This window comes from Sphaerodactylus townsendi, linkage group LG15 (genome assembly GCF_021028975.2).
Source record: "Sphaerodactylus townsendi isolate TG3544 linkage group LG15, MPM_Stown_v2.3, whole genome shotgun sequence".
In the NCBI taxonomy this organism is placed as follows: Eukaryota; Metazoa; Chordata; class Lepidosauria; order Squamata; family Sphaerodactylidae; genus Sphaerodactylus; species Sphaerodactylus townsendi.
Window position 1 is genome coordinate 36,606,151 of NC_059439.1, and position 22,412 is coordinate 36,628,562.

The 22,412-nt window shown below is 53.5% G+C and overlaps 3 protein-coding genes across 5 annotated transcripts; all 3 read left to right on the plus strand.

Moving 5' to 3' along the window:
* Positions 1-317: 317 nt before the first annotated feature.
* DCAF11 (DDB1 and CUL4 associated factor 11) lies at positions 318-12,298 on the plus strand. Of its 3 annotated transcripts, none has more exons than XM_048517376.1 (15): positions 318-432; positions 1,053-1,307; positions 2,773-2,900; positions 3,162-3,283; positions 3,622-3,686; positions 3,771-3,871; positions 5,957-6,103; positions 6,214-6,268; positions 6,352-6,420; positions 6,786-6,843; positions 8,481-8,666; positions 9,515-9,668; positions 9,766-9,918; positions 10,370-10,476; positions 10,779-12,298. In XM_048517376.1, exons 2-15 carry the CDS (start codon positions 1,153-1,155, stop codon positions 10,887-10,889), a joined length of 1,611 nt encoding a protein of 536 aa, XP_048373333.1. In that variant the 5' UTR covers positions 318-432; positions 1,053-1,152; the 3' UTR covers positions 10,890-12,298. The 3 variants fall into 3 exon arrangements, with proteins under 3 accessions (XP_048373333.1, XP_048373334.1, XP_048373336.1); XM_048517377.1 differs by lacking the exon at positions 318-432 and adding an exon at positions 564-685; XM_048517379.1 differs by lacking the exon at positions 318-432 and having other exon boundaries at positions 742-1,284.
* Positions 12,299-12,431: 133 nt separating this feature from the next.
* Positions 12,432-15,079, plus strand: FITM1 (fat storage inducing transmembrane protein 1). Its single transcript, XM_048517380.1, has 2 exons — positions 12,432-12,857; positions 14,375-15,079. Exons 1-2 carry the CDS (start codon positions 12,613-12,615, stop codon positions 14,991-14,993), a joined length of 864 nt encoding a protein of 287 aa, XP_048373337.1. The 5' UTR covers positions 12,432-12,612; the 3' UTR covers positions 14,994-15,079.
* A 3,713-nt stretch (positions 15,080-18,792) lies between these two features.
* On the plus strand, positions 18,793-21,596 carry LOC125444728 (formin-like protein 5). Its single transcript, XM_048517351.1, has 4 exons — positions 18,793-19,169; positions 19,652-19,684; positions 20,122-20,184; positions 21,495-21,596. The coding sequence occupies exons 1-3, from the start codon at positions 18,805-18,807 to the stop codon at positions 20,132-20,134; spliced, it is 411 nt and encodes a 136-aa protein (XP_048373308.1). The 5' UTR covers positions 18,793-18,804; the 3' UTR covers positions 20,135-20,184; positions 21,495-21,596.
* The last annotated feature ends 816 nt before the right edge of the window (positions 21,597-22,412 follow it).

Sequence of the window (22,412 nt, forward strand, 5' to 3'; positions counted from 1 at the left end):
TCAATCACTTTGCTGAGGTCCAATCAGAAAGCAATTAGCTCCCCACCACCACCATCGACTCCTTCCTGAGATGTCAATCATCGGACTACGAGCGCTCATTTACGCGAACCTCAAGGTAGCGGGAACCACTCAGAGGAGAGGCTCCGAAGTCAGTGGTCCCACCTTTCGGGCTTATTGTCCAATCGGTGAGTCGCTAGGCTGTCATCCAGCCCGCTCGATGAGGAAGACGAGCGCCTTTGTTACCCCGCCTCCTACACGCGAGGCCAATCCGAAAAGCTCCTGCTCTTTAAAAGGCCCCCTGTTCGCCCACGTGGGCGCGGCTGCGAGTAGCCAATCGGGTAGCAGCCGGGTTGACCCGCCTCTCGGCACTCCGGTTAGAGGCGGCTGCGTCATTAAGATGTAAACAAGGCCTCGCGTGGCGACCGTTAGAGGGTGAGGAGGGTCTCGCGCTGGCCTGGCGGGGTGGGGGGGAAGACTACCCTTCGGAGCGGCTTTTCATTGGTCGCGCGGAATCGAAGGGCGGGGGTGGGCACGAGCGTTCTGATTGGTGGGCCATTAGGAGTGGAATGCTGAGGGGGTAGCCAGAGTGTACCTCCAACACGGCGCCTTCTGATTGGCCCAGCCGGTAGCATGGGCAGTGCCCATTGGCTGGAAGGTGACCGATGAGTCAGGCTGCTGTGTTTTGGTTGGTAGTCCACGGGTGTTGTTCCGTTGTGGTTGTAGGGAAGAGGAGCCGTGGGGAGCAGGGGTGGGAATTTGCTGTTCTGCACCACTGGCAGGGGTGGGGAGGTGGGGGTGCATTAAAATGAGCCCCTCAGTGTTGGATGCTGGAGGGGTGGAATTGGCTGTTTGTGGGTGCAGTTAGAGAAAGTATATTGTGTACCCAAGCAGAAATACTCTCTGAATGCTCAGGTTAAATGGAGGGGCAAACCTGAGTCAGAAGAGCTGTGGGTCCAAGTAGCTGCAACTCTGCTGCAGGGGATCAAGGACACCCCCACCTGCCTTCCCTGATCCCAAATGCTGTGATTAGTGGCTGAGGATTTTCCTTTCAGGAGGGGTCCGTTCTCCCCATTGGATTGCTGGACACCGAGAGAGAGAGCGCGCACACTGGGAGCACAGCACCTAGGGAGGCTGTGGAGAATGCCGTAAGACATGGGCTCCCGCAGCAGCAGCAACGCCGGCTCGGGCGGTCGGGATCGCCAGGGCAGCTGGTTGCCGAGGGAGTCTGGGGTCGTGCGCAGCGAGGAAGAGGACGACGAAGACGAGGATGTGGATCTGGCCCAGGTACTGGCATACCTACTGCGCAGGTAACTCACCTCCCCCCTCCCCTTACCCCTTTTCAGTCCTTGTGGCTATGGGGGTGGCTGACCCGTCGCTGGATCGGTGTGGCTAAGGAACAAGAGAACCCCCCCCCTTAGTGAGACTGCTGGACGAGAGCACCCAGGAGGAAGTTCTGTGCAAAAACACAGAATAAGATAAGGAGGGGGAATTGGTCACGCCTGTCTGATTCATTAATCTGCACGTAGGGAATTCAGGCAGGTTGGTAACTGGAACCTGATCATAGTGGTTGGCATGGACTCTGCTGGAAAATCCGGTCTTGGCCGAGCTCTTGACTGATGGAGCTAAGATTTTACAGTTGGGTGGAGAAAAGAACGAGGGGACATAGTCCCATATTTCATTGCAGTTGTGATATGGCTAATGACATGGAGGGCGCAGCTGAATGTTACTGGCATCGTCTCATTAGAAGCGTAGATTGTAGTGGTGTGTTCACGCTTATTAGGGAGGGGTTGGGCACATCAGCAGATTTAAGTGAACTAGAACTTGATGAAGTGTGTCACCAGCTCCAAAGTTGGCTGCTTTCCTAAAGTCAAGTAGCATTTCCCCCCCTGCAGAGGGCATGTGATAGGGCACTCCTGTGCCTGCATTAGGTGTTACCAAAATATTTGGGGTCACCATCCAAGCAGGTACTTCACAGTGTGCAGGATGTTCCTTGATTTAACAAGTTAGTTTCTACACACGTTCTCGGAACTTTAAGAAGTTACCCAACACAGAGGGAAAGAGTGATGATCGGTTGTGAAGAGTCAAGGTTGTTTGCTAAATCTGCTCTGGTGGGTTCAGACCCTATGAGCCAGGCTGTGTACATGGGAGATCTGTGATTAAATCTCCTGATGTGTTTTTTTTCCATGTTGGCTTGATATCCTGGTTTAACCCTTCTCCCTCTTCTTTCCAAATCTGATATAATTTCATAGATAGAAATAGCTCCCTGTAACTGCTTTAATTACAGCAGGAAGGCAGTGTCTAGCTGGGGACAACTTTGATCAAGGAATGCAGCCTGGTTAGAGTGCAGCGTTGATCTCTGTCCCTTCAGGTCAGGCTTCCCAGTTTAACCAGGAGTCCTTTGCAGGTTTTTTTGTGTTTTTTTGAGAATTAAAGAATACCTTGGGAGAGTCCATTGCCAATTGGCCCTGCCGTTTATCTCTAACAGTTACGATAGGTAAAATAATTAACCACCTCCTATGGGACATTCCCCATCAGTGCACCTGTGCTCAAAATTTTGGCCAAGTTTGCATTTTTGTTTCACTTGTTGTTGGTCAACACTTGCTCTGATCTTTTCCTCTGTGTGCTCCAGTTAAAATCATTCTGAGTCTATTATATTGAAACACCAGGATTAGTGGCCAGCTAAAGGGAACAAACAGCGTGTCTGGTGTGAAGGGGGCAAAATGGGTTGGTAATCTCTTTTTATATCTTTCTGTCCCCCCTCCCTTCCTCCAGAGGACAGTTTCATCTGATGCAGGGTGGGGGAGCAGCCAGCGTCCAGGTGGTCCACGCGCTATCTGACTCCGAGGACGACAGTGACAGCGCGTGGGAAGGGCGGCTGGGAGACCAGTACAAACCCACAGGTACCAGCCAAGGCTGCTTGGAAGAGATCTGGAAGGGTGGGGAGGGGGGCGCTCCTAGATCAGGCCCATTCTCCTGGCTCCTAGACTGGGCTTGTGTCTTGTTAGAGAGGCCTGATATGTAGAGGTCAAGGTGATGGCTGGGCTGGCGAAGTTTTGTCTTAGTTCTGAGAGTTGAACGTAGTGGTCAGAGCAGGATCAACAGAGCAGTTGAGGGGTCCTTGTTCTCTGCCGTCTTACCTGTGCCTCTCCTGTCTCCTGCAGTGGATCTGGCGCCAGACACCCGCAACCTGGAGAACAATGAGATCAGAACGCGGATCCAGTTGGCGACGGGCAGGCTAGGCCCCGGACCGACCAACCGCAGTATCCCTAAGATGCTTTACCAGGTGCCTTCTCTGCTCCTTCGGAAGGGGCTGGGGGGACAGCATCAAGCCAGGAAGGGATATGAGTTATGAAAGGTGCGGTGGGCCAATCTGGAAGGCCAGCTTTTTGGAGAACGAAGGCTCAGGGGAAAGAGCCTCCACTTGGCATGCAGAAACCCCCAGCCATTTTGGAGTAGCACTTATCACCCCTCCTCAAAATTCCAAAATGTGTCTGCAGGAACGTAGGGGAACCCTTTTCTAGGCAGTTTTCCAGAGCTTTTTGCCTCGGGTTCAGAACGGATTGTGAGGATTGATCGCAGGAGTCCCGAACGACCTGTGTCTTTTTTTCCCCCACTCCACAGAGAGAGCGGGGCCTCTGCCATAACGGCAGCTTCTCCCCTGGCGAGTGCTCTCGGATCGTGTCACAGTGAGTATCTGGCCTGGAAGACCGAGGGGCCCACGATTGCCGGAAAAGTCTCTCCTACAACTCCCGTCTCTGCTCTACTTCCAGCTTCCTCCCCAACTACTTGACCTTCACAGACTCCTACTCTCAGAAGGCTTTCTGTGGGATTTATTCCCAGGATGGACAGCTGTTTATGTCAGCTTGTCAAGGTAATGCTGCAGAAAATGTACCGGTGATAAGCACTTGTGTATAAGCTGCGACCCATATATAAGTCGAGGCACCTAATTTTACTACAAAAAACTGGGAAAACTTATTGACTCACGTGTAAGTCGAGGGTGGGAAATGCAGCATCAATTGAGGCATCAGTAGGTTAAATGTTTTTGAATATTTATTTCAAAGAAAAACAGTAAACTGGCTCTGTAAGTGGAAAAGAGGGTCAACAAGAACAATATGGTATCAACAATAACTTTAAAAGTACAAAAACCTTAGCTCAACCAGCAACCAAGCAAAAAAAACAAAAGAGTTAAAATCCTTCAAAACTGGATTCCTCATCATCATCTGTATGTCCAAATGTAACCCAACTTGGATTTTAAGAGGGATATTATCAGAAATGAAAAATCTACTATTAGCTTCCATTGTAAACAATGGGGGATGGGGCATCCCCTTTGGGGGTCAATAACTTTGGATCCCCTGACCCAAACTTCACCAAACCTGGCTGGGATCATAAAGAGACTCTCCTGATGAGACCAGCCAGGTTTGGTGAAGTTTGGTCAGAGGGTCCAAAGTTATGGACCCTCAAAAGGGTAGCCCCATCTACTAATAGCTCCCATTGAAAACAATGGGGAATGGGGGCACCTCCTTTGGGGGTCCATAACTCTGGACCCCCTGAACCAAACTTTACCAAGCTTGGCTGGTATCATCAGGAGAGTCTTCTGAGGGTACCCTGAAATTTTGGTGCCTCTAGCATAAAAACTGCACCCCCTGCTGGCCGGCAAAGTAAAAACACACACAAAATTTTAATGACCCGCATATAAGTCGAGGGGAGCTTTTTCAGCATTAAAAATGTGCTGAAAAATTCGACTTCTACATGAGTATATACGGTAACTGCTCCTGGAGCTAATGTCAGCTCCCCTGCTCGGCATGATGGGGGAATCTCTTGCCACTGTTGCTGTCGCGTACCCTGCTTGGCATTCCGGCTACCAAATGTCCTGAAATGCTGCCTGCTGGGGTCTTTGGAACAAGTTTAGCATCACAGGCTGCATTGTGAGTAGGCCCAGACCTAATCCCCCAAGAGGTGTTGGGTCCATAACTATCCCTTGGGTCCCTGCCAATACTATTCATGGCACCCACCAAGTGGTTTTTTTTCTAGAAAATAGATGAGGCCAAGTGGAGCTCTTGCTTGGCAGGGTTTCTGGTTGCCCTTCAGAGATTCGATTGGCTGGACAGATTTTTTTTTAAATTTTATATCTAATATAAATGTATCTAATCTGGAGGAACCGGGTTTGATTCCCAGCTCTGTTGCCTGAGCTGTGGAGGCTTATCTGGGGAATTCAGAGTAGCCTGTACACTCCCACACACGCCAGCTGGGTGACCTTGGGCTAGTCACAGCTTCTCGGAGCTCTCTCAGTCCCACCTACCTCACAGGGTGTTTGTTGTGAGGGGGGAAGGGCAAGGAGATTGTCAGCCCCTTTGAGTCTCCTGCAGGAGAGAAAGGGGGGATATAAATCCAAACTCCTCCTCCTCTTCTTCTTCTTCTATAAACATATTACAGTGAATAACAATAAAAAGCAAGAAAAAGAAGGAAAAAAGTAAGAATCTTGTTCTCTAACATCTTTCCTGCTATCCAACACAGTTTCTGATTAAATTTATACAAAATGATTCTTATCTCATTAAAGTGACTTCACAAGTGAACTCTGTTGACTTTACCTTAGTCCAGTACGTCGTTGATTGTTATCTGTCGTTCTAAATTTTGAAAGGAAAAGAGACATCGTATACTTATAGCCTCTATCTCTAAAGAAAAAAGGGCTAACATCCTCAATTATCCTATATATATCTTCCTATCTTAACTTGCTGTAATTTTCACCTCTATATCTCTTAGTACAGATTTTTGATTCAGGAGAAGGGCGGCTTCGTGCCTGCTCAATAAACACTGGAGTTCACTGAGTTCACAGTACAATATTGTAAAGTAATGCAGAGGCACTTAGGAATCCTGCTGCAGGCAAAGCCCCCACCCCCACCCCCCCGTGTCTATTCAGGAAGACTGTGGATTGACAGCCCTTTCTGTTCTCCGCCAGACCAGACAATCCGCTTGTACAACTGCTCCTATGGAGCCTTCCGGAAATTCAAGAGCATCAAAGCGCGGGACGTGGGCTGGAGCGTGCTCGACGTCGCCTTCACCCCAGACGGGGCGCATTTCCTTTACTCCAGCTGGTCCAACTACAGTGAGTGGGACTGGCGGGCCAGAGGGCAGGGAAGGGTCAAGGCCCCCTCCCCAGTTAGTTGCTGACCCTGCAGGGGCGTGTTCACTCTCCCTCTCTTTCCCCCCCTTTAGTACACATTGGCAATATCTACGGTGAAAGCGACACCCACACGGCCCTGGATCTGAGGTAACGAGAACCTCTTAGAGACCCTGAGGTGAGGAGAAAAGGGATCCTCTGTGTTGCCTCTCACCTTCTTTTCCTCTTGGCAGGCCTGACGAGCGCCGCTTTGCTGTCTTTTCCCTTACAGTCTCCTCCGATGGACGGGAAGTGCTGGGAGGGTAAGTTGGCCTTTTCCCCTGTCCCTCCTCCCAACTAGCTCTTGACCTGTAACAGGTGAGCCTTTGCACCTTGAGCAAAGAGGCTCCTGTCTTTAGTCTTGGAGTCCCCAGCGTGGTACCCATGGGATCTACAGCACTTTCTTTCTCTAGGCGGAGTCCTCACAGTGTAGATGTCACAGCCGGCCTGCTAATTGCTTTGAGCACGTGGCTGTGTCCTCTAGCGTCTTTCTCAACGTACTGCTGGTGTCACACATGGCTGGGTGCTCTTACGTTAGCAAGCCCCTCCAAGGTCCAATGGCTAGTTTGGCCTCCGCTCCCCCACTGTGTCTTTTCTCCTACTGAGTCCACTTTGGTTTTCGGCCCAGGGCCAACGATGGCTGCGTCTACGTCTTTGATATGGAGCAGAAGAAGAGGATACTCAAGGTAGGTTTGTACTTGGGTTGGGTCCTTTGCCTCTCTTGCCCCTTTTCAATCTTCACAGCTCCTCACTCCTGGGCCTTGCTTCCCTTCTAGCCCCCTTTACTGCTCCACACTCTTTCCTGGACTGCTCTCCTTCCTTCCTTCCTTCCTTCCTTCCTTCCTTCCTTCCTTCCTTCCTTCCTTCCTTCCTTCCTTCCTTCCTTCCTTCCTTCCTTCCTTCCTTCCTTCCTTCCTTCCTCCCTCCCTCCCTCCCTCCCTCCCTCCCTCCCTCCCTCCCTCCCTCCCTCCCTTCCTTCCTTCCTTCCTTCCTTCCTTCCTTCCTTCCTTCCTTCCTTCCTTCCTTCCTTCCTTCCTTCCTTCCTACCTACCTACATCTCTGTGAGCACTCTGCACTTCTCCGAGCTCATGTACGCACAATTGCTCTGTTTCTTGGCATCATGAGGAACGGAATTATTTCACGGCACTCGCCACTCAACAGCTCCCTACGCTTTTCTCCCCTGCTCTAATCAACCTCATTAATTGCATTAATCAAACTTAATGCATTAATTGCATTAATCAACCTTAATGCATTAATTGCATTAATCAACCTTAATGCAATTTGCATTAAGAACATAAGAAAGATCCTGCTGGATCAGACCAGAGTCCATCTAGTCCAGCACTCTGCTACTCGCAGTGGCCCACCAGGTGCCTTTGGGAGCTCACATGCAGGAGGTGAAAGCAACGGCCTTCTGCTGCTGCTGCTGCTGCTCCCGAGCACCTGTAATGTACCCTTCTTTACAACACCTTTAGACTCGGGGCATAATGACTCTTGAATCTCCATTCTACTTGTTTCTGACAAAGGGGGCTTTGGCTCTGGAAAGCTTTTATCCTGGCGATCTTATTCGTCTTTAAGGTGCTGCCAGATTTCAGTCCTTCCTTTCTGGCAGAAGCCGGCTGGAAAAAAGAAAGGCCCAATCCCTGAACTGTGAATCGAGGCTATAAGAATATCTGCGCAGTGAGCGGGGATATTGGGGGTTCTCAGATATGTCTGTCTATCAATCTAGTGCGTTTTTATTCTTCCCCTTCCCCAAAGGGTCTGGCTGCAATTTCTGGTTTCCCCTCTTCCGTTTTATTCTCAGTGACAACTCTGTGAGATAGGCGAGATGAATGATTGGCCCAGGCTCACCCAATGAGCTTTGGAGTAGGATGTTGGGGATTCTACGCCACAGGTGTCAAATTCACGGCCCTCCAGATGTTATGGACTATAGTTCCCATCATCTGACAGGGGATGATGGGAACTGTAGTCCATAACATCTGGAGGGCCGTGAATTTGACACCTAGTTCGTTGTTCTAACCCAGGGGTCTTCAAACTATGGCCCTCCACATGTTCATAGACTACAATTCCCATGAGCCCTACCACTTGGCCATGCTGGCAGGGGCTGATGGGAATTGTAGTCCATGAACATCTGGAGGGCCATAGTTTGAAGACCCCTGTTCTAACCATTACGCCATATCGGGTCTGTTTCTTGTTCGTCATAACAGCTGAAAGCGACCTGGGCCTACAGTTTAGAAACCCCCTGCCCAAACGTCTGCCGCAGTACGGGCCGTCTGCTAGGCTAAACCTGCTTCTGCCCTCTTGCTACGCTTCCGTCTTCCCGCAGATCGAGTCCCACGAAGACGACGTGAACGCCGTGGCCTTCGCCGACAACAGTTCCCACATTGTGTTTTCCGGGGGCGACGACGCCATCTGCAAAGTGTGGGACCGGCGCACCATGAGGGAAGGTGACCCCAAGCCGGTGGGGGTCCTGGCTGGCCACCGCGACGGCATCACTTTCATCGACAGCAAAGTAAGCCTGCTACTCGTTCGATGGAGGGGTCTCCCTGGCAAAAAACCGAAGGCGGTCTCACGGTGCAACTCAAACCACTGAGGTGGGACTCTTTAGTTTGGAGAGGAGACGTCTGAGGGGGGATAGGATTGAAGTCTATAAAATTATGCATGGGGTAGAAAATGTTGACAGAGAGAAATTTTTCTCTCTTTCTCACAATACTAGAACCAGGGGGCATCCATTGAAAATGCTGGGGGGAAGAATTAGGACTAATAAAAGGAAACACTTCTTCACGCAACGTGTGATTGGTGTTTGGAATATTCTGCCACAGGAGGTGGTGATGGCCACTAACCTGGATAGCTTTAAAAGGGGCTTGGACAGATTTATGGAGGAGATTTATGGCTACCAATCTTGATCCTCTTTGATCTGAGATTGCAAATGCCTTAACAGTCCAGGTGCTCGGGAGCAACAGCCGCAGAAGGCCATTGCTTTCACATCCTGCATGTGAGCTCCCAATGGCACCTGGTGGGCCACTGCGAGTAGCAGAGAGCTGGACTAGATGGACTCTGGTGTGATCCAACTGGCTTGTTCTTATGTTCTTATGTTCTAACAAACTTGGGGGACACCAGAGTGTTTGCTGGGAATTCTGCTCTCTCAGTGGCTCTTCAGGGCCCTTCGAGGAATACGTGTGAGCTGATCACACAGAGAGGAAGGAGAACGAAGATCCCTTTCAACTGGAGAGAGTTACACACTCTGATTGTGACAGGACCTTGTCTTTGTGCTTTAGCTGTCAGATTGTGGAGGTGTGTCGCTTGGGTGTGAGTGTCCCTTAAGCAATTTGGCCTCCTCTTCCTCTCCCCCCTCGCCAGGGAGATGCCCGGTACCTCATCTCCAACTCCAAGGACCAGACCATTAAGTTGTGGGACATGCGGAAGTTCTCGGGCCGGGAGGGGTTGGAAGCGTCCCGCCAAGCCGTCACTCAGCAGAACTGGGATTATCGTTGGCAGCAGGTGCCCAAGAAAGGTAGGCTCCCTGGAGACGCCCCTGGGGAGGAAGGGAGGGAGAGAAACACGAGGAGGGGGGGAAGGTTCTGATCGCTCTTCTCTCCTTCCCTCCCCAGCTCAGCGCAAATCAAAACTCCCGGGCGACAGCTCGCTCATGACGTACCGAGGCCACGGAGTGCTGCATACGCTGATCCGTTGCCGTTTCTCCCCAGCCCACAGTACTGGGCAGCAGTACATCTATAGCGGCTGCTCGACTGGCAAGGTGGTAGGTGAGTGACTTGGGCCGGGAGAGGCTGCGGCTCAGTGGCAGAGCATCCGGCTGACATGCTAGTAGCCGCTGATAGGGCTATCCTCCATCTAAACCCCTCTTAATTGGAGCTGAAAGCTTTCCAGCAGAACGAATGGGGGTGAGCTGTAGGAATGCACAGCAGGGAGAGGCGTGAACCAGTGTTTCTCTCTGAAGTGGGGGGACGGGGTGGCTGAGATACTGGGGCAAAGTGAGAGGCTGGAATTATGCCTCAAGACATGATTTCAAAGAAGAAAAAGGCGTGGGTTTGGATTTACCAGCTCGGGGAACCCAGAAATTCTAGGTCACATTTGACACATGCCAGCGTTGAGCGAATTTGGAGCTGGAAGGTGGTGGGTAAAAAGGGAGCAGCTCGACCCAGAGGTCCCATAACCTGTTGGTTATGTGTCTGTCCTGCTGTCATCCCCTCCCAGTGTACGACCTCCTCAGCGGCCATATTGTGAAGAGACTGACTGAGCACCGCGCCTGCGTCCGGGATGTCAGCTGGCACCCCTACGAAGAGAAGATCGTCAGCAGTTCGGCAAGTGTGAAGGGAAGGGGAGGGGGTGGCCGACTGGGCAGTGGTAGCACGACCCACCTCCCTTTCTGGGGATCAGGACACGGAGGAGTACCGTTGCCCACCTGGCGCAGGCGGCTCACGGGGTTGGGCAGGGACATGGCACGTCGGGACCCCTGATCTAGCGGATGGGAGCCGCAGCATCCGGCCGCCTCTTTGCTTTCCTCCTCTCTTGGGATGTGGCAGTCACTCAGCTTTAGCAGCCTGAGAGCTAAAGAGTCCCGCAGAAGCGTTTGACCTCCCCTGTTCCTTTCTCTTGGCTGCAGTGGGACGGCTACCTCCGGCTGTGGGAGCATCGCCAAACCGAATACGACGAAGATGCTTTCCGGCACCCCCAGCAGCTCCCTTCTGCCAGAGAACCCCACCTCAGATTCTAGAACCTCCAATCAGTAGCTCTCTTGCTCTGCTGGACCCTGTTCTTCAGTTTTGGACTCGCTGGGGGGGGGGGGGGGTTTGTGGGGGGGGACTGACCACGGAACATTGGCGGGGGGACCTCGGATGCACCTCTATTCATAAATAATTTGCTGATGAAGGGGCACGAAACAGGCTCGAAGCAGAGCGCCCTGCCAGCATTGGGCCACAGTTTGCTTTTTGGGGTGGGGGGGCAGTGGGTGAGTGAGGCTTCCCTGGATGGGTGGGGCCTCCCTTGCCCTGGATAAAGCTGGCCTGCGATTGGCTGGCCCGCCTAGCAGGATCCTTCACAGGTGCCGTGGCAAATGCTCAGGAGCGGGGACCATAAAGGGGTGGGTGGGTTTCCCAGCTGGGATGGAGCAGTGCGGCAGCAGGGGAGGGGCTTTCTGGAGAGCTCCCTTTGGCGGTGGGTGTCTGGCCACAGGATGAACTGCAGCTATGGTGAGGAGGGGGCGTTCCTGTTTCCCCCAGTCTCATTTTCGCACTTAGGTACCCCAGTGTGAATTACTTGTGTGGGAATAATTGGGTGTGAGATTCCCACCAAAGAGCCGGGGGCCCTTTCTTGTTGCCATAATTCCTTCGACGGGGATCCAGTTCTGCAGATGCTCGGTCTTTCGGGGAACGTCTCTGCCCCAGTGGGGATAGCCTGTGTGTGTGTGTGTGTATAGTGTGCACAATCTTGTGTGTGAGTTTGTATATACGGGATAATGGGAGAGAAACAGACCGGAGTTTCTGGGTCGAAGCAAGGGTCCGGTAAGCAGCCTGTGTCGTGCCCGCCTCTCGCCTCTCTTCCTTGGCACCTCCCCCCCCCCATTTATAATTGCTTGCTGAGATCTCTCCCCAGAGATAATTTCTGGTCTCCCAACTTTCTCTTCTGACGCCCTGCTGGGGCTGCAAGCACGGGGGTCTCTTTCACGCAGGGTGGGGGATTTTTCTCACGTTGAACCCCTCCCTGCCTAACGAAGCAAAGAAGGTAGAACTGTATGTACTAGTCTGGGGGTACATTGGGAGGCTGCCCCTAATGTCCCTTGCTGGAATTGTTCAAGCTATTGCCCTACCCCACTGTAGATGTAACGGTGGTGGGCGGGTGGGGGATTTCTATGGGGTAGTCCTCCAGGACTTTAATTTGTTTTGAAAGCATATAGAGATTCTTTTATTAAAAATTCAGAAAAGACCGGTAAGGCTTTCATTAAGTTTCTGCATCTAAACCGGGGGGTGGGGGTGGGGGGTGGGGCGTTCGTCAAACCCTGCACAAAGTCGGTCTGTACGAGAGGTGCGGGGGGGGGGGGTGTCCCTCTGTGGGAAGGGCCGTTTCCCTCCCGAGGGGGTTCCTGTGCTAACTACTGTCTGTGTCAATAAAAGTTGTTGAAATTTCTCTTTCAGCTTTGATTTTTCCCCCCCCTCCCCGTTTTTGGTCGAAGAGCGGGAAGTTAGCTTTCAAACACACCGTCATCGTCCCGTCCCCCCCTCCACCCCCACCCCCAATTTGCTTTTCTGTGCCCTCCCTCTCATTTCTCCTCCTCTCAATCAGCTGTTCATGCCAAACTCGGATCACAGCTGCCACCGAGCATCAGTTCTGGGTGACGTTTCTCGTTTGAAGGGGTTTCTTTTTTCTGCCTTCCCCTTTCCTACCCATACCGAGGAGGGGCGGGTCGTTGGGGGGCCCTGCAGGTGGGCGAATCGAGGGGAATGGCAGAAGGTCCGGGGGCCAAGAAGGCCTCCTCCCGGCTGGCCACGGTAGCCGGCTGGGCCCAAGCCTTCTGCCGGGGCTTGGTGCATTTCTGCAGCAACCAGCTGGCCTGGCTGCTGGGGGTGCCGTGTCTCCGCCGGGCGTACCACCTGTGGCTGGCGGCCGTCGTCATTTTCGGGCCGCTGCTCCAGTTCTACGTGAACCCGCGGGCCATCTTTGCCAACCATCACAACTTCTTTAACATGTGAGTGAGCCGAGCGGAGGAGCAACGGGGGAGGGAACGGGGACCCAAGAGCGGCCTGAATGAGAGGGACGTCCCCGCCGCATGTCCCCATTTGGGTCAGAGAACTTTCTGGTGCAGCTGCTGCGGTTCACCCTCTCAGATCCAGACGGGATGGGTGCCAGCAGGGGCTTTTCACCTCGATGGGCACCTTGCATTAAGAAGGGCAGAATGTTAGCTGAGGGGAGGGGGTGGGTGGGGTTAATTCGCTGCCTTTCCCTCCCCCTCTGCATGTCAGAAACCAGCATGGGGGACGGTGCAACTCTACCTGTGGCTGAAACGGCATGAAATCTTGCATAGCGTTGGGTTTATTAAAGGACTTCGGATCTTGTACATGTTGTTGGAGGTGGGAGGGAGGGGCTTGTGTTGAAACAGTCACAACAGCTAGCATGACGTAGCGGTTGGAGCGTTGGGACTACTAGGATCTGGGAGACCCAGATTCAAATCCCCACCATGCTGTGGAAACTCACGGGGCGTCCTTGGGCCTGACACACACGCTCAGCCAAACACAGCTGTTGTGGCACCCCCAGAATCCAGGCCAGCTAGGGACCAGATTACGCCAGTCCTATACCAACTGCACTGGCTGCCAATCGAGTACCAGGTCATGTTTAAAGTTTTGGTACTGACCTTCAAAGCCATTCGCGGCCTTGGCCCTGCTTATCTGAGGGACCGTCTCTCCCTATATCGCCCTTCTAGGCCCCTCTGATGAGGTGGACCTACTGGTGATCCCTGGCCCCAAGGTGATCCGGCTGGCCTCTACAAGGCCCAGGGCCTTTATAGCTCTGGCCCCTACCTGGTGGAACAGACTTCCAAGTGAGATCAGGGCCTTGCGGGACTTACAAAGATTCCGCAGGGCCTGTAAAATGGACCTGTTCCGCCAGGCGTTTGGCCAGCCGGGATGATGTCAACCCCGCCATAAGAACATCTGGCCTCCCGTGGGTATATAAAGGGGGGAGGGAGGGGTTGAAGCCATCTGTAGTCTTGGTTTTATGTATTATTTTATGTAAATTATTATGATGATGTTTTAAATTGGTTTATCATTGATGGACACCACCCTGAGCCTTTGGGGAGGGCGGTATATAAATATAATAAATATAATAAATAAAGAAAAGGGAAGACAGAAGAACAACATAAGCGTCTTTGGGCCTCCGCTGGGGCAAAAGGTGGGATACAATTAAAGCAACCTGGGTCTGTTGACCTTTGACTCCCTGTGTCCTGTGGGGTTGGGCGGGACCCGCCCCTCTGATTCTCTGCCGGCCCCATTTCACGGCTGTCCTGACCCTCCGTTACCCAGGCTCCCTAGCTTGATGCACCCGTTGCTGCCGCGATGTATTGTCGTGCACACCACCTGCTGTGCGCAGGAACGTAGTGGGCAAATAGAACAGGAAAACTGGTGGGGGGTGGGAAACGGTGCCGTGGGGCAGGTGGTCGCTGCTTCCCTCCTGCCTCCCCCCGTCTTACCTTTCTTCCCTTCCTTGCAGCAAGTTTGTGAGGTCCGCCTGGGGCTGGACCTGCATCTTCCTGGGGGGATTCATGCTCCTGGTGGTGTACCTGGCCTCCCAGCGGCTCCTGCTCACCGTGCGCCATCTCAGCCGGCTGGCCGTGGGGGCGGGGCTGTGGCTGGGGGCCTTAGAGACCTTCTTGCTCATAGAGAACCTCACCGGCTACTGCTTCGACTCCGTGCCCGAGGGCATCTTGGTGAACAAGCTTCCGGATAAGCGGGCCTGCCTCCGCAAGGGACACCAGTGGCACGGCTACGACGTGTCCGGCCACACCTTCCTCCTCACCTTCTGCTGCCTGCTCATAGTGGAAGAGACCTCTGTGTTCCGGCGATACCTGGCCCAGGGCTACCCTGCGGGCGTGCCCCTCCGCCTCATCTTTCTCCTCAACGTCCTCCTCCTCGGCCTATGGAATTTCCTCCTGGCTTGCACCGTGGTGTACCTTTATGAATACAGCCACAAGGTGGTTGGGGCAGCCATCGCTACCCTCTGCTGGTATCTCACCTACCGAGTCTGGTATCGCTACTCGTGGTCTCCAGGGAGGCCTGGAGCGGGCCTGTTCCTGAAAGCGGCGCCCGAAGAGGCGAAGAAACGGAACTGAGCGCACCTCAAGGTGTTGACGGCCAGAAAGAGCTTTGGGAAAGGAGACCCTGTCTTGAAAGGCAAATAAAAACGGGGTCCTTTTGAGCCCTGCTCTTATCAGTGTGGTTTATTGTGGGGAGGATGTAACAATTGGATCTCAGACCGAAACTGCTGTGCGTTGTTAGATCTGAGTCCAGTAGCACCTTAAAAATGCAAAATCCCTTTGCCAGACGCACAGTAGTGGGATGGTAAACCTGGATCTGAATGGTGCTGGATCAGACCAGTGATGGCGAACCTCTTTGAGACCGAGTGCCCAAATTGCAACCCAAACCCCACTTATTTATTGCAAAGTGCCAACCCGGCAATTTAACCTGAATGCTGAGGTTTTAGTTTAGGAAAAAAACTGTTGGCTCCCTCTTCCTCCGCCCCAGCCGCTCGAGCAGGGGCCAGCCTGCTCTAGACGCCAGCAAGTCCCGCGCGCACCGCTCTGTGCTTCTCTAGCATCTCTGCCTCCTCTGCCCCACCCCCACCCCCCCCCGGGCAGCAGCCACCCAGAGCACAGGCACCAGGCCCGCCAGCCGAGTCCTCCCTGGTCACCGTGGCGCGTGCACGTCGTGCTCAGTGGCCCAGGCCAGCCTAGATGTGTGTGTGTGTTGGGGGTGATTTTCCGCCCCCACATGACGAACTCTGTGTGCGCGTGCCCACAGAGAGGGCTCCGAGTGCCACCTCTGGCACCTGTGCCATAGGTTCGCCATCACTGGGTCAGACTGACAAGGTAGGATTTGTGCCATTGAAAATGGCTCCAGCCAAATTCCTTGCAAGGAGGACAGGGGTCTTCAACATGGTGTCCGTGGGCACCCTGGCGCCTGCCAACAACTTCTCTGGCGCTCGCCAAGCAAAAGTGTGTTGGGGCCTGGCGGGTTTTTTGTTCAGCTTAGTTTACGATCGGCCACTATCAATCTGACCAGCAGTGCAGTTTTTTTTAATTGCTTCTACAGCAGCTGCCCACCCACCCCACCCCCAGCACTGTGTGTACGCAAGAAAATATTTTAGAAGAAGAAGAGTTTGGATTTATATCCCCCCCCCTTTCTCTCCTGTAGGAGACTCAAAGGGGCTGACAATCTCCTTGTCCTTCCCCCCTCACAACAAACCCCCTGTGAGGTGGGTGGGGCTGAGGGAGCTCCGAGAAGCTGTGACTAGCCCAAGGTCACCCAGCTGGCGTGTGTGGGAGCGTACAGGCTAATCTGAATTCCCCAGATCAGCCTCCACAGCTCAGGTGGCAGAGCTGGGAATCAAACCCGGTTCCTCCAGATTAGATACACGAGCTCTTAACCTCCTACGCCACTGCTGCGCCTTAAAACCACGTGCTAACTTTAAGAGGCGTCCCGTTAACTGGAGCGTCTGCCTGAAACGTTCAAGAGTTCCTATTAGAGTGATGTATATATTCCCACCCTGGCATTTCGTGGTTGGTGCGGCCTCTTGTGGCAGGCCATTTTGGCGTTCTGCTCACCCTCCTGGGCCCAAAGCTTGGGAGCTCCGACATGGGCCCTCCCTACCATTTTAGTTTTCTAATCTAGAACCTTCCCCGCCTGTCTGGCTTTCTACAGGGTTTGCATGAAGGATGATTCTTGTCTTAGCTACTCCATTTGGTTTGAGGACACCCCTCTTGCTCTCCTGGCTAGCCACTTTCGAGGGTTCTTGAGAGACTCATTGATTTGTTAGCAGGTAACGTATTTCCTGCTAGTTCAAAACACAGGAAGAAGAAGAAGAGTTTGGATTTATATCCCCCCTTTCTCTCCTGCAGGAGACTCAAAGGGGCTTACAATCTCCTTGCCCTTCCCCCCTCACAACAAACACCCTGTGAGGTGGGTGGGGCTGAGAGAGCTCCGAGAAGCTGTGACTAGCCCAAGGTCACCCAGCTGGCGTGTGTGGGAGTGCACAGGCTACTCTGAATTCCCCAGATAAGCCTCCACAGCTAAGGCGGCAGAGCTGGGAATCAAACCCGGTTCCTCCAGATTAGATACACGAGCTCTTAACCTCCTACGCCACTGCTGCTTCTAAGTCCTACTTAACAGCGCTCCTATACTGGGGTCTCTACCATGATGCCCGCCAAATGCCAGGTGGGACTTTTGCCCAGCAAGGCTTCTAGTTGGCCACTAGAGATTTGATCGGCTGCACATATTTCTTAAAACGTTGTCTTGGTAAACAGCTGCCACCACAGCACAAGGATCTTCCCCGTGAGGGAAGGCAAACTGCAGTGGCCATTTTTGCCACTGGCCATTGCTTGCGGCAGCCATTTTGTTTTTGCACCCGCTGGGCTGAGCCAGAATGCCAAAGGTGCCCACAGGCTCAGAAAGGTTGGGGACTTCAATCCCCTAGACCCGTGGTGGCGAACCTTTGGCACTCCAGATGTTATGGACTACAATTCCCATCAGCCATTGCCAGCATGGCTGCAGGGGCTGATGGGAATTGTAGTTCATAACATCTGGAGTGCCAAAGGTGCGCCACCACTGTCCTAGACGTGCTGATCTCGCCTGTTTGAAATGTCACTCAGCCACTGAGATGGTGGTCTGAGCACGACGTGGCCCCTTGGTGTTCATGTCCACAAATGTGCAGGTTACAAAACGCACCTCTACTCCCTGGTCCTGACATTTACTAACAAAAGGCAGGTCCACTCACGTGCCTTGAACTCGTGCCATTTTAAGAGGTCGGTCCTAATGCCACACGTTGCATGGATTTTCTGGTTTTTGGATCCCAAAAGGTAGGATAAGAACATAAGAACTGGCCTGCTGGATCAGACCAGAGTCCATCTAGTCCAGCACTCTGCTACTCGCAGTGGCCCACCAGGTGCCTTTGGGAGCTCACCTGCAGGAGGTGAAAGCAATGGCCTTAAGAACATAAGAAAGAGCCTGCTGGATCAGACCAGAGTCCATCTAGTCCAGCACTCTGCTACTCGCAGTGGCCCACCAGGTGCCTTTGGGAGCTCACAGGCAGAAGGTGAAAGCAATGGCCTTCTGCTGCTGCTGCTGCTCCTGAGCACCTGGTCTACTAAGGCATTTGTAATCTGAGATCAAGGAGGATCAATGATTCAAAGGGGCAGAAACCAAGGAATAGGCCTCGAACCTGCAAGAGAGGGTCACTTGGGGCCCTGTTCCTTTTCCTACGGTCACCAGTGGGCCATGCAAAGCAGTGCCTCAAGGGTGAATCTGAGCTTGCACAGAGTACAGGTCCTTCATCAGGAAAGGGGCCATCTCGCGCTGTCTCCGAGGAGGGATGGGCTGGTTCCCTCATGAAAGGAAAGCCAGCATCGCCAGGGCTGCGTGGGTTGGGGACCAGGCCGACCTGTTTGGGTTTATGGGAATTGCATCACCTGAGGCCAGCCAAAGATTTATTTGTGCTTTTTGGCACCACTGAGACGCTGGCACTCCCGGTGCCCGGATCCTGTGCGCTGTTGGTGTGGACGGCTTCCTGCGGAGAGAAAAAAGCAAGGCGATAATATTTCAGGCGCTTGGCCTTGAACGATTCCCCCGCAAGCTCTGCCCTCTCTCAGCGGCCGAGGCGTTATCTCTTGGCAGTCGTGCCCGCCATTTCCTGGCACGGCCCTTTGGCCACAATATGGCTGCTCCGTGCCAAGGCCGGTTCAGGCTGTGCCCGCTCTGGGGTGCCCACCTGTAGCCCTGCAATAAAGGAGAACTGGGTCTGAGCGACCTCTCCTCTGGCCTCGCTCAAGGGAGAGCCGAGTTCAAATCCCCCCCTCCGGCGTGAAGTTCACCCCATGCTGCCCAGCAGTCGCCCACCTCGCAGGGGTGTCGTGAGGGTGGGCGCACTTTATGATGCGCGGGGGGAAGGGCAGGGTGCAAAACGACGTGCATTTCCACCCACCCACCTTTAGGACAGAAATGCAAGGACCAGAGTCCAGGTGCATCAGCTGCAAGCGGAGCCCGGGCAGGCAGGTGTTGCACCGGCTGCCCCTGTCGGATTTCGGCCTGTCTCTCGCACGGGAAGTCCCGGCGGGCCGCTTCTCGGCTCCTCCTCCTCCTCCTCCTCCTCGCTTCGTTTCGTTTTCGCTTTGGGGCGGGACGCGCCGGCCTCTCCCCGCCACCCCCGCCGGGCTTTCGGGGTTCGGTCCTCCTCGCCTGCCGCAGCCGGGATCATGGCCGACACCTTGCGCGTCTCCCCCGAGTGCGAAGCGCAGGTGAGTGGTGGGGCTGCCTGCAGGCAGCGATCCAACGGGTCGGGCTCCCGGGAGCGGGGTGTGTGTGTTTCCCATTGGGAAGCTTTACCTGTTGGATTGCCGCAGATCCAGGGCAGAGAGGACCCCAATTTGCGAGATGCAGGGTTGGGGGTGTCAAAGTGGGGAGGGGGGAGCCAAAAGGCAGGGAGGGGGTTGGGGCTCCTCGTTGGCTCTGGGTTGGCACAGGGGAGGGTCCTTTTTGACTCCTGTTTCTTTTCCTACAAAGTTTGGGGGGGCAAGACTCGAACTTGGCACTCTGCTGTGTGGCTTGTCACATCAGGCTGGGGGAACAGGTGTGCGGGAGGATCGGGTGTCGCACCAGGGCGCGCAGGGGGGCGGCTGGCACACTGCCCAGGCGCACAATAGTCTTCTCCAGTGCAACTTTTAGCATGTCAGACTTCTCATGTTTCTTTCTCTCCGGCTCCTTCGCTTCTTCTTCGCAGGTGGAGTCCTTCAGGAAGAACCTCTGTGCTCAGGTGAGATGCCGGCTGCTTTTGCTGCAGAGAGCCTCCCGTGATCCCATGGAAATGTGGGGTGTTTGCATGAGGGTCCCCCCGAAGGAAATTCTCAGGCTCCAGGCAGAAAATGTGGGGGAGCAGGGCTGGGCCCGGCAGCCCTGAAGCCGAGAAACCCAACCTATCTCCAGTGTTCTGGTCGGAGCATGAAAAAACGGGAGTGCCTCTGACCATGGGCGGAGTGCATTTCTTGGTTTGCGGGATTCTTTGATAAAAGTTCAGGCTCCACTGGAATGATACTTTGCGGGAGACGTGGCATTTCAAAGTGCAAATTTGCATCCGTTTTTAAATGTTTGGCAGAGATTTCCCTTTCATTTGCTGACGGAGTTCTAACCTGGGTGCTTTTTCCTCTGTTCCCCGCCCCTCGCGTTCTCGTCCCCCCCACCCCACCCCCCCAGGCTGAAGAACTAGTTGCTCGGCGTTTTCCAGAAAAGATTGCGGAGCTAAGTAATTTTTTGAAGGTGAGCCCGCTGGCATGGGTGTTGTGGGTGGGTGTCTCGGTGGAAAGCTTTTAAGGAAGACTGGTGGGGGGGGTGGGGGGGAGGCTGGTGAGATCAAGAGGGTGGAGAGGGGGGGACTCAATGTGTTTGAACACCTGTAAACATAAGGGACAGGGCTGGGACACAGCGGGCCCTAGGAAGGGGCGGTGTTGCTGTGGGGTTCGTGTAGGTTTTTCAACTTGGGTTTAGGGAATTCCTATAGCTTTGGGAATGGGATTTGAGGAGGGACTTCCATGAGGTATAATACCATAGAGACCACTCTCCAAAGCAGCCAGAGAGGCTGCAGTCAGAAGGAAACTTGGGGATCAAAAGAAAAGTACTCAGGAATTGGAGTAGGATAACAGAAGGTTTTAGCGCCGTGGTGGCGAACCTTTGGCACTCCAGATGTTATGGACTACAATTCCCATCAGCCCATAGCATCTCCTCAAACTTTGCCCCCACCAGTAAGCAAAACGGAAGGCCCCTTTTGAGGAATGCTGCATCACGTCTGAATGAATTGCAGGTTCAGATGTACCAAGAACTTGTTCAGTTAGACCGCGGCCCTCCAGATGTTATGGACTACAGTTCCCATCATCCCCTGCCAGCTCCCATCATCCCCTGCCAGCATCTGGAGGGCTGCGAGTTTGACATCTGTGAGTTAGAGGAATCAGGGCAGCCCTCCCCCCCCCCCCCCAGCTTGAAATCCTCATTCCAGAATGTAGAAATTTGGCTAAGTGCTTTGGGTGGGGGAGGAAGCGGTTTCTGGGGGAAGAGGAAGAAGAAGAAGAGTTTGGATTTATATCCCCCCTTTCTCTCCTGCAGGAGACTCAAAGGGGCTGACAATCTCCTTGCCCTTCCCCCCTCACAACAAACACCCTGTGAGGTGGGTAGGGCTGAGAGAGCTCCGAGAAGCTGTGACTAGCCCAAGGTCACCCAGCTGGCGTGTGTGGGAGTGCCCAGGCTAATCTGAATTCCCCAGATAAGCCTCCACAGCTCAGGCGGCAGAGCTGGGAATCAAACCCGGTTCCTCCAGATTAGATACACGAGCTCTTAACCTCCTACGCCACTGCTGCTCCTGTGTGTGCTTTTGGGAGTCAGAAATTTGTTGTGAAATTTTTTTTTAGGGGCTGCCTGTCCAATACAAGTAGGATTTCAGTTAGTGCTGGCCAGGTTATCACTGTGATGGTTGAAAGGCCAGAGAGACCCTGCCCCAGAGAGCTTACAGATGTCCAAAAAAGGAAAGGAGGCTGGATGGGGCAGAGGACAGCAGGACTTTCTTCTTCTCCACCCAGGACCCCGAACTGAATGTCTCGGACCTCATCTCGCTCCGTGCCGAGTTAGACATCCCCGTGCCGGACCCCAAGAAGGACGAGGAACGCCGGAAGAAAAAGGAAGTGAGTGGAATTGGGGGGAAGACAGGGAGACCGGAATTTTAATTCTAGGGGAAGGGAACTCAGTCTTGAGTTGTTCTGACATTTCAGACACGAGAAGGGGCAACTTAATACAGGGGAGTCCTGCAGGTTGGCAGGGGGCTGCTTCTTCACGCCTTCTTGCACTACCTCGGAGGTGTGGTGGAGCCTCCTTCTTTGGAGGTTTTGAAAGAGAGGCTGGATGGCCACCTGTCAGGAGTGCTTTGATTGTGTGTTCCTACATGGCAGGGGGTTGGGATTGATGGCCCTTGGGGGTCTCTTCCAACTCTATGATTCTTCTGCCTTTGCTCGTCAACACGATTCCCATTTTGCACTGTGGCGTGAAACTGGAAATGTGCCCAAGGTCAAATCGTGAGCCAGTGGCAGAGGCAGGACCAAATCTAGCCTTTGGCACAGCTGCAACACTCCAGCTTAGTGGTGATCTCATTATGATGCCTGCCTACTCTAATCGAGAGAAGCCAAGAGCTCGGAGGCGGGAGTATCTCTTTCACCCATATTTTCTCCCATATTCCCGTTAGTCAGCATGTGGCAGAAAAGGGCCGACTCACTGTCTCTCTCTCTTCCCTGAGAATACTGTGAATTTATTTTCTTTCTTCTTCAGGGAGGAATCCCAGATTCTCTCGCTTTCTGGTTGTGTTTTAGTGGAGATTATAGGCTTCCCAGTGTGTGTGTATCTGTTTGTTTGTGTGTGTGTGTTTCATTTTGTGCTTTCAAATTATCTGAACGGAGGGCTCGGTTAGCTTCTTGGGAGCAGGGTCGAATGTCTTCCTCGTGCTCAAG